Consider the following 10,879-nt stretch of genomic DNA (forward strand, 5'->3'; position numbering starts at 1 on the left):
ACAGCTCATACAGTTATGCATACCTACCGAGTTAGCACCACAAGGATGCCACCAAGGTTTATAACTTATGTCCTCTGGAGTAGTGGCCCAGCCTGCACCTGGTCCTGCTTGAGCCACAGCTAGGGTGACTGAGGAATGCTCTGCCGGAATGTGGGAAGCAGAGACCCGAGGTGGCCCTGGGCAGTGATCTCTGAGACCCCACAGGCACCTGGGCCCTTCCCCTGAAACTGTTCTGCCCCAAGGCCCTAACCCTCTGGGCCTCTAAAGACCAAGGCAGCCCCAAACGCCTTTGGGGTCATTTTCCAAAATGCCTTTGGGGTCATTTTCCCATTGTCTTGATAACTAGCACCTGGCTTCCTTCTACACATACTAATCTCCTTATCAGTCATGTGGCCATACCCGTGGTTCTCTCTCCTACACATACGTTTTTATCTTGTATATGGCTAGGCTGATACTTTTTCAAATATTGACGTTCAGCTTTCCTTTTGATGATAAATTCTGCCTTCAAATCATTTCTCTTTTCTCAAGTTTTTCTCTTTTTTTTTTTTTTGAGATGGAGTTTTGCTCTTGTCACCCAGGCTGGAGTGCAATGGCACGATCTCGGCTCACTGCAACCTCCCCTTCCCGGGTTCAAGCGATTCTCCTGCCTCAGCCTCCCGAGTAGCTGGGATTACAGGCTCTCGCCACCACACCCGGCTAATTTTTGTATTTTTAGTAGAGACAGGGTTTCACCGTGTTTGTCAGGCTTATTTCAAACTCCTGACCTCAGGTGATCTGCCTGCCTCGCCCTCCCAAAGTGCTGGGATTTACAGGTGTGAGTCACCACGCCCAGCCTCTCATGTTTTTCTATAAGCAGTTAAGAGAAGCCACACAGCATCCTGAACACTTTGCTGCTTTCTATCTCTTCTGCCAAATATCCTAGGTCATCATTCTTAAGTTCTGCCCTCCATAAAGTCCTAGAACACGACATAATTCAGCCAAGTTCTTTGCCACTTTATAACAAGGATAACCTTTCTTCCAGGTTCCAATACCTTGTTCTTTATTTCTGTCTGAGACCTCATCAGAATTCCCTTCACCATCCGTATCTCTATCAACATTCTGTTCATGACCACTTAGGCAATCTCTAAGAAGAACGAGGCTTTCCCCACAGCTCATATCCCACACCTACAGCTCTCCTCTTCTTCTGAGCCCTCACCAGAATCATCCTCAATGCTCCATTCATGGCAATCCAGGCTTTTTTCAGCACTCACTTCAAAGCTGTTCCAGCTTCTATTCATTATCCAGTTCCAAAGCCACCCCCACATTTTTACATATTTGTTGTAACACCTGGTTATAACTGTTATAAACTTCTCTGGTACCAGTTTCTTAGTCCCTGTTGTGCTGATATCACAGAATACGACAGACTGGGCAATTTATAAAGAACAAAAATTTATTTCTCACTGTTCTGAAAGCTGGGAAGTCCAAGATCAAGGCACCAGCATCTGGTGTCTGCTGAGGGCTGCACCCTCACATGCAGGAGGACAAACCAGCTCCCTCCAGCCAGCCCCTGTATGAGGGCATCTACTCCTAGTTCAGGAGGGAGGGGCCCTCATGGCCTAGTCCCTTCTTAAAAGTCCTCTTCTCGGCAGGGTGTGGTGGCTCACACCTGTAATCCCAGCACTTTGGGAGGCCGAGGCGGGTGGATCACCTGAGGTCAGGAGTTCGAAAAGAGCCTAGCCAACAGGTGAAACCCTGTCTCTACTAAAAATACAAAAATTAGCCAGGTGTGGTGGCAGGTGCCTGTAATGCCAGCTACTCGGGAGGCTGAGGCAGGAGAATCGCTTGAACTGGGGAGGCGGAGGTTGCAGTGAGCCGAGATCGCGCCATTGCACTCCAGCCTGGGCAACAGAGTGAAACTCTGTCTCAAAAAAAAAGTCCCCTTCTCTTATTGCAACACCTGGATTTTGGAGGGGACACATTCAAACCATAGCAATCACCAACAACTGGCATTTTTCTCCCACCCTACATATTCTTTAGGTAACCACCCAGGCCAGTGAGGAAAATAATCAATCTACTTCTGAATAAATCCTAGCTATAGTCTCATGCTACTGTAAATGGGATAAAAGCAAACCATGCCCGAAAATTTTTGGAATAAAGTGATGTTTATACCATTATGCTGATTTTTACAAAATGTGAATCATATTGACCACGTTCATTTGTACTAGACCACCACACCAAAACTTCTTAAAATTATTTTCCAATTAGGTGACAAATGATGTTGTGCTTTCGTTTGTACATCTCTAATTTCCGGGAGATTTATAATTTGTATTATTTTGTGAATCATCCGTTCATGTCTTCTGCCTATTCTCCTACGGTCTTTTTCTTATTAATTTGTAGACTCTAATGTAATAGCTGTTTACCATACAGCTGCTACAAACATGTTTCTGATTTGTCGTTTACCTTTTGATGTCCCTGATATTAAAAGATGCTTATATAGCTGAATATTTTTCTTTTCTAGTTCCCCCCACTTTATGTTTATGCCTTGGAAGGTTTCTCTACCTGAGATCAACAAATATTTACCTATCCTCCTCTTTCCCCACCCTCATCCTTTTATTTTGCCCACGTTTAAAGCATTACAGACAGTGGAGTCCAGTTGGTCACGTAACTCACCTTACAGATGAGACTTCAGTGACGTAACATAAAGGCTTGTTTTATGAGAATGTGTTGATCCTTCTTAACGTGGCTTATGATTTGCAATCTCAGGCACGTACTGAATTTCCTGCCAAAATATACATTTGTTTGCCTTCTTCATTAGCCACCTAACAGCCTTCCCCTAATTTTTTAGGTGTCCTGATGGCAAATTTCCAGGGCCACGCGCTCCCAGGGAGTTTCTTCCTGATCATTGGACTGTGTTGGTCAGTGAAGTACCCACTGAAGTACTTTAGCCACACACGGAAGAACAGCCCACTGCATTACTATCGGCGTCTTGAGATCATCGAAGCCGCAGTCAGGACTTTGTTTTCTGTCATCGGTAAGAGCAGGGGTCATTTGGTCCAGGGAATCTCCTCCTCATACCCAGAACCTTTAATTCATGTTTTGAGCCCTGTGAAATAGATGTTTCCACTGGCGGAGATAATAGGGCAACAATTTCCAGATGGCCACTAGACTATTTTATTATAACATCCATTGCGTACAGAGCTTTATAATACTAACGGTTGACGGCTCTCACATCATGGGACACTGAAAAACTATCAAATCAACAAGGACACAGGTATGGAAAGTTGTAGGAGCAAAACACGCACTGTATGAAAAAGATCTGACACAAATACAAAGAGAAAAAAACCAAATAGATTAGGCTCACGTACCTGAGCTGTGACAAAGTAGAAAAATCACCTTTTTCCTCAATTGTCTCTCCCTCCAGATCCTTACAGTAGTTGACACCCAACCCATTGGCTCTTCCTCATCCTCAAGTCTCAAGCGCGTAGAGAGAGAGAGTTTATGCAGATTAATAAACTAGCCAGTGGGAAAGAAAAAGCAGCAGAGGGCTGTTGGAGAGGGAATTTCCTTCACTCTGCCCCATTCCAACAAGATCCACCCACTCCCAGTTTCCTTTGCATCCACTCGGCTCCACTGGGGCCCTCCAAGAACAAGCAGTGATGATAGTAATAAGTATTATTCCTCAGGACCAGCCCCACCTGGGGGGAATGAGGGGTCTTAATCTGCAACTGACAATCACCACTTGTCATCAAAGGCCTGTGGTTTCTTGGAGAGAGGGAAGCAACAGGGCTGGCTTCTCTTGGAGGAAGCAAAGCTTTATGGAGCTTTGTTGGCCTCATCGTGCCGAACTTCCCCACTCACCATTCACGCATCAGAGGCTTCCCGTGAGAAGTGACAGGGACCTGCGGCTTAAAGGGTCAGGACAGCGTCAGCCTTGCCTAAATAAAGCTAGGACAATTACAGCATTTGGTCCCTTGACTGGGTGAAAATGGTACTCATTCAACAGCTCTCTGGCACTCCTACCACATGCCAGGAAGTCACTGTTCCAGGCACAGGAGATACACTGGGGAACCACACAGTCTCTGCTGTCACAGGGCTTCCATTCTAGTGTCACTGGGACTTTTCCTGGGTCATTTCCACAACTCCTCGACTCTTTGTGTGGGAATTCAAAAAGGATCTGGCTTGAGAAACAAATATCTGGGGAACAGAGTCCAAAATGTCATCATGGAGGATTTCTTCTAGGCTTCCCCAAGAACATTTTGGGTACCAGGCATAAAAACAAATCTTTTGCCTTGCAAATTAGGTATAAAAGTAGAAGGGATAAGAACGAAGAGCTATCCTGTGGCGCAGTTTCGTCATTTTCTGGCCCACACCATGGGGCCTCTGCCTTGTTTACCCAGCGTTTTAAAACACAGAGCTGGGGGGGGCACAGGGCTTGCAGAGCTGGCTCTGTGCCCAGGAAGGACACGCACTCAAAGTCAGCCCTGCAAACACACACCTGGGAGCCGCCTGCCTCCCTTGGCACGTACAGGTATCTTCATTACCAGCGTCTCTGCTCAGATTCTGCTTTCAACCTAACTGTTTCTGTCTGGGATTTCTTTCACTGCTCACTTGGCAGGGAAGCCCAGGGATTATTCCATCAGCCACACTCCGACTTAAGTGATGATGTCTTGCTCATCTCCACTCCTGGACAAACCTCCTGCGGATCTGGTTGCATTCGTTGATTCTTCTACCCTCAACCCCAAACCCCTAAAAGAAACAACAATGGCAAGATGTCTACACAGGTTACTCAGCACACAGCCTATTTTATACTGCAGCAGCTGCACCTGAGGCAGCAAAGTAGGTCTGCTGACCCGCAGGCCACCCTCACCTCACCTCATCTCCGCTTCATTCATGCCTTCGGGTTGTTTCTTGCTGCTATTTGTCTTGGAGTCATTCTTCCCTCTCAAACATCCATTCTCATTTCCCTGCAGGGATCCTGGCAGAGCAGTTCGTTCCGGATGGGCCCCACCTGCACCTCTACCATGAGAACCACTGGATAAAGTTAATGAATTGGCAGCACAGCACCATGTACCTATTCTTTGCAGTCTCAGGAATTGCTGACATGCTCACCTATCTGGTCAGCCACGTTCCCTTGGGCGTGGACAGACTGGTTATGGCTGTGGCAGTATTCATGGAAGGTAATTCTGTGGAACGGATGGAGAGGAAGCATAGCCTGACAAGCCATATTTATGAAGGATCAGAGTACAAAAGACCAGAAATGTTGCAAATATAATAACCTTCCCCAGAAAATCCACATCTCTGGGCTGCCAAAACCTGAACAGGTAGGACCTAGTGCTCTGCTCTGGATGGGCAGGCGGCATATTCCTGAAAGCAGCCCGTGAAGGCTTTGAGGCTTGCAGGCAGCTCCCAAGGCCCCTGGTTAACACTGCAGGAGTCCTCCTTGCCATCCCACTGCCGCCAGCAGTCCCTGCTCACGCACGTGCATACTCCCCAGTGTGGATGGATGTGTGCACATACACATGTGTGTACACACAATGCCCCAGCTGGTTGAATGCCACCATGCAGGGGATACATCCCTTTGGTTAAGCGAAACCACACTGTACCCTTCACCCAGGGAGGTACCGTCTTCCCCCCATCATAAGTCTCAGGAGACCCACCCCGCTGCTAGGGGCACGCTCCCAGTATGACTCACACTGACTGGGGTATGAAAATACATTTTGTCATCTAACAACCTCACTTCTGTACCTCGGCAAGTCGAAAAAGGTTGAGGGCAAAACGGAATTTCAAGTATACACATAGTCTGTTACAAGTCAGCAACATGCTTCAGCCGACCCATCCTACACTGACCCACCATGGGTTCCAGAGAGATTTTAAGATACAATCCCCGGCTGCTTTATACTCCTGACATACTCACGAAATACACTTACTCGCATCGGTTTGCTGCCTGTAATGTTATGTAAACTAACTTCCTAAACGCTGAAGAGTCTAGCTGAGTCAGGTGTAGGAGGAAACATCGGTGATGGTGAAGGCCAAGCGTGCCACTGACAGCTGCCATCTGGTTTGTGGCAGGTTTCCTCTTCTACTACCACGTCCACAACCGGCCTCCGCTGGACCAACACATCCACTCGCTCCTGCTGTATGCTCTGTTCGTGGGGTGTGTTAGTATCTCCCTAGAGGTGATCTTGCGGGACCACATCGTGCTGGAGCTTTTCCGAACCAGTCTCCTCATTCTTCAGGGAACCTGGTTCTGGCAGGTGATTTTCCACACCCAGGCCCCTCGCTGGTATGGATGGAGCGGCCCCACCGAGTGTAGCCCTGATTATGTGGGGTTTGAAAATGCAGCACTAACATGCCATGCAAAGGGGTTCACATGACCCTTTTGCCCCCATGCCTACCCTTTGACTTCTAGTTTTATCCATTAACATCCAGAGGATGCGTTAGCAATCCAAAATTTAGAGCGTGCACAGTGAGGTTCAGCTGCCCCCCCCAGAGGAAGGGCTGATGCCTTTCACAGGCTCTGCCTGCTAAACTGTCCACTGGAAATGTGGGCCCTGAAGTTCTGTTTTGTTTCTTTTGAGAGAGAATCGCCCTGTCACCCAGGCTAGAGTGCAATAGCGCAATCTTGGCTCACTGCAACTTCCATCTCCCAGGTTCAAGCAATTCTCGTGCCTCACCGTCCCGAGTAGCTCAGGTTACAGGTGCCTGCCACCACATCTGGCTCATTTTTTTGGTATTTTTAGTAGAGACAGGGTTTCACCAGGTTGGCCAGGTTGGTTTCGAACTCCTGACCTTGTGATCCACCTGCCTCGGCCTCCCAAAGAGCTGGGATTATAGGCATGAGCCACTGCACCTGGCCCTGTTGTGTTTTTAAGCAAGCCTTAAAAATAACCGGAAGTCTCTCTTTTTTTTTTTTTTTTTTTTGAGATGGAGTCTTGCTCTGTCGCCCAGGCTGGAGTACAGTGGCATCTTGGCTCACTGCAAGCTCCACCTCCCAGGTTCACGCCATTCTCCTGCCTCAGCCTCCCAAGTAGCTGGCACTACAGGCGGCCACCACCACGTCCAGCTATTTTTTGTATTTTTAGTAGAGACGAGGTTTCATCATGTTAGCCAGGATGGTCTCAATCTCCTGACCTCATGATCTGCCCACCTCAGCCTCCCAAAGTGCTGGGATTACAGGCATGAGCCACCGCATCCGGCCTTTTTATTTTTTGAGATGGAGTCTTGCACTGTGGCCCAGGCTGGTGTGCAGTGTCATGATCTCGGCTCACTGCAACCTCCACCTCCCAGGCTCAAGCAGTTCTCCTGCCTCAGCCCCCCAATTAGCTAGGATTACAGGCGCCCACCACCACGCCCAGCTCTTTTTTTGTATTTTTAGAGAGAGGATTTCACTATGTTGGCCAGGCTGGTCTCGAAACTCCTAACCTCGTGATCCGCCTGCCTCCGCCTCCCAAAGTGCTGGGATTACAGGCATAAGCCACCGCACCTGGCTAGAGCCATTTTTCTATGTGAAAAGGTCTTTCTATGCTAACGAAGTGTGGGAACTATGAGGTGGTGGTAACATATGGGCCACTTCAGTGGCCACAGGAGGATGGCTAGGTTGCTTCTCAGGACAACCAACCATAAGACCAACTTCTCTGTGTAATCCCCTAGATTGGGTTTGTGCTGTTCCCACCTTTTGGAACACCTGAATGGGACCAGAAGGATGAGGCCAACCTCATGTTCATCACCATGTGCTTCTGCTGGCACTACCTCGCTGCCCTCAGCATCGTGGCCATCAACTATTCTCTTGTTTACTGGTATGTCTGAGACTTTAGTGAAGCTTTTCCTGCTAGCTCTAAGCAGGACTGATGTGATTAATTCACACCATCTGATGAGTGCCGACTACACGTCAAGTTCTGTGTAAGGTACTCCCATGCAGGGAAAGTGTCACTACCCTTATTTGCAAACAAGGGGAATGAAGCTTTTCAAAATTAACTGACCTGTCTGGGTCATAGTAACCCGAGGGACCCAGGTTTCAAATGCAGGTCTCACAGATTTTAAGCCTGTGGTGTGGTGGGGAAAACTGAAATGGGAATCAGTACTGGATGGTAGTCCCCGCTGTAACGGGTTCATTCTGGACCCATCATCTTACTTCCAGACCTGCCCTCCCTGCTTCCCAGAGACGATGTGACAATCAAAAAATAAACCAGAGCAGAATGTTAAGACAAACTGCACTCCACCCCTCACTGAAGTACTCATTAGAGGTAGATAGATAACAGCTATGGACTCCTATGCACTTGCTGTGCCCCAGGCCCAGTGGAAAGCAGCTACACTCTATTATCCCCTTTAATCTTCATTGCTCTATGAAGTATGCGCTCTTAAGGCTTCAAAAAGCTGAGTAACTTGACCAAGGTCACCCCACTAATAAATGGCAGAGCCTCTCAGTGCAAGGGTGACTTTTAGCAAATGGTATTACCAGTTCTATTTGCTGTTTGGCTGCCCCTACCTTTCTTTCTAGGTCATTTCTCTAGATCCCAAGTAGAATATTAGGTTGGTGCAAAAGTAACTGTGATTTTTGCCATTATTTCATCCAGAAAGAGTTCCATATGGACCAAAGAGAAGGGCGCTCAAGTCAGTTTCTTCTAGTTCTGCTGCCCAGCCACTGAAACAGTAAACCAAGATAGGCAGGAGACTTGGCCTTAATTCTGACATTCAGTAGTTTCCACCAATGCCCCTTTATCTACTGGTATTTCCTAAGAAGTCTAGTTTATAGACATGTAATCACAGTATTTGATAGAAATATAAAGAAAATAGTTTAAGAACCAGTAGATGCCTTCACATCCTTGGGTAATGGATCAAGGGAATCTCTGGCTAATTGGCTCTTATTGTTTCTCTATTAAAGCCTTTTGACTCGGATGAAGAGACACGGAAGGGGAGAAATCATTGGAATTCAGAAACTGAATTCAGGTGACACTTACCAGACCGCCCTCTTGAGTGGCTCAGATGAGGAATGAGCCGAGATGTGGAGGGCGTAGACGTCCCACCGAACAGCTGGAATGAATGGAGTTCATCCCCCCACCTGAATGCCTGCCGTGGTCTGATCTTAAGGGTCTATATATTTGCACCTCCTCATTCAACACAAGGCTGGAGGTTCTAGAACAGGAAATCAGGCCTACAGCATTCTGTGTATCTTGCAGTTGGGATTTTTAACATAATTTAAAGTCTGTGTTGGTATAGTACCCCTTATAAGGAAAAATTAAGTAAGGCCTCCAAGCAGCAGGCCTTTGTGCCTCAGTTTAAAGAGAAATCAAGAGATGCTAAAAGCTTTACAATGGAAGTGGCCTCATGGATGAATCCAGGATTGAGTCCAGCAGGAGAACTTGCTGCTTTTGGTAACTTATCCCTTTTTCTCTTAAGCAGGTACTTTTTTATTAGAAATATGTTAGAATGTGTAAGCAAATGACAGTGCCTTTACAGTTACAACTCTAACTTACATATTTTTAAAAAGTAAAATAATTCACAAGCTTTAGTATTTTAAACTACTGTTAAACATATCATAACTAATCATACCAGGGTACTAAACCGCTGTTTATAAGTGACAAAATTAGGCCAAAGGTGATTTTGTTTTAAATCAGGAAGCTGGTTACTGGCTCTACTGAAAGTTGGGGCCCTGATGTTCTGACTCCTCAAAGTCACCCTAACAGAAGATCTGATAGGAAAGCTGTATAATGAGGTAGAGAGAAAAATATCAGGTATAGAAGACTTTCAATTTTAATATAGCTGAAAGCAAAGGATAAAGAATTCAGAATTAGTAATGTAAAGTATTGAAACCCTAATCTGGCCGGGCGCGGTGGCTCAAGCCTGTAATCCCAGCACTTTGGGAGGCCGAGGCGGGCGGATCACGAGGTCAGGAGATCGAGACCATCCTGGCTAACATGGTGAAACCCCGTCTCTACTAAAAATACAAAAAACTAGCCGGGCGTGGTGGCGGGCGCCTGTAGTCCCAGCTACTCGGAGGCTGAGGCAGGAGAATGGCCTGAACCTGGGAGGCGGAGCTTGCAGTGAGCCAAGATTGCGCCACTGCACTCCACCCTGGGTAACACAGCGCGAGACTCCTTCGAATACAGGTGCAGTGAAGGAGGTTTTAAGAAACCCTAATCTTGCTCCTGGATCTGGTCTTTTTAAAAAACTTCCTTCACTGCACCTGTAATCCCAGCACTTTGGGAGGCCGAGGCAGGCGGATCACAGGGTCAGGAGATCGAGACCATCCTGGCTAACATGGTGAAACCCCGTCTCTACCGAAAATACAAAAAATTAGCCGGGCATGGTGGCAGGTGCCTGTAGTCCCAGCTACTCAGGAGGCTGAGGCAAGAGAATGGCATGAACCTGGGAGGGGAGCTTGCAGTGATCCAAGATCACGCCACTGCACTCCAGCCCAGAGCAAGACTCTGTCTCAAAAAAAAAAAAAACTTCCTTCAACAACTATTTATTAAATATCTACTTTGCAACAGCACTGAAATGGCTGTAAGGACTCCCGAGACAGGTGTCCAGCAAGGAGTTTATAGTCAAACAGGAGAGACATGCCAGTAGTTACACCCAGTGTGATGGGTGCTATGGGAGACAGGTACAAGCCACGATGAGAAAAAGGAGAGGGGAAATACAGAACTTGCCCTGTAGAAAAAACCCATCCCAGGCTGAGAAAGTAGCACATTAAAAAAATGAAAGCATAAAAAATATGGAGAACTTAAAAAAGATTAAGTTCTACAAACTGATAAAAGTGGGTTAGGACCAAGTTGATGGGCCTTAGAGACCAAATAATACTTTCCATGTGCATAGTATTTTTCAGATTCTGAGATGCGCCCAATCTCATTTGGTTCTCGCACCTGCTTGTAATGTGTAAGAGCATGGGGGTCTTTCACAA

The 10,879-nt window shown here is 46.9% G+C and overlaps 1 protein-coding gene across 1 annotated transcript in view; it reads left to right on the forward strand.

Moving 5' to 3' along the window:
• Positions 1-9,794, forward strand: part of TMEM45B (transmembrane protein 45B) — a 42,082-nt gene extending 32,288 nt beyond the window's left edge. Inside the window, exons 2-6 of the mRNA XM_025358249.1 lie at positions 2,825-3,010; positions 4,950-5,156; positions 6,049-6,233; positions 7,630-7,775; positions 8,861-9,794. Coding sequence (XP_025214034.1) covers positions 2,833-3,010; positions 4,950-5,156; positions 6,049-6,233; positions 7,630-7,775; positions 8,861-8,972 — 828 coding nt within the window. The 5' untranslated portion in view covers positions 2,825-2,832 and the 3' untranslated portion in view covers positions 8,973-9,794. The remainder of the gene's footprint in view (positions 1-2,824; positions 3,011-4,949; positions 5,157-6,048; positions 6,234-7,629; positions 7,776-8,860) is intronic.
• Positions 9,795-10,879: the final 1,085 nt, after the last annotated feature.

This window comes from Theropithecus gelada, chromosome 14 (assembly GCF_003255815.1).
Source record: "Theropithecus gelada isolate Dixy chromosome 14, Tgel_1.0, whole genome shotgun sequence".
Lineage (NCBI taxonomy): Eukaryota > Metazoa > Chordata > Mammalia > Primates > Cercopithecidae > Theropithecus > Theropithecus gelada.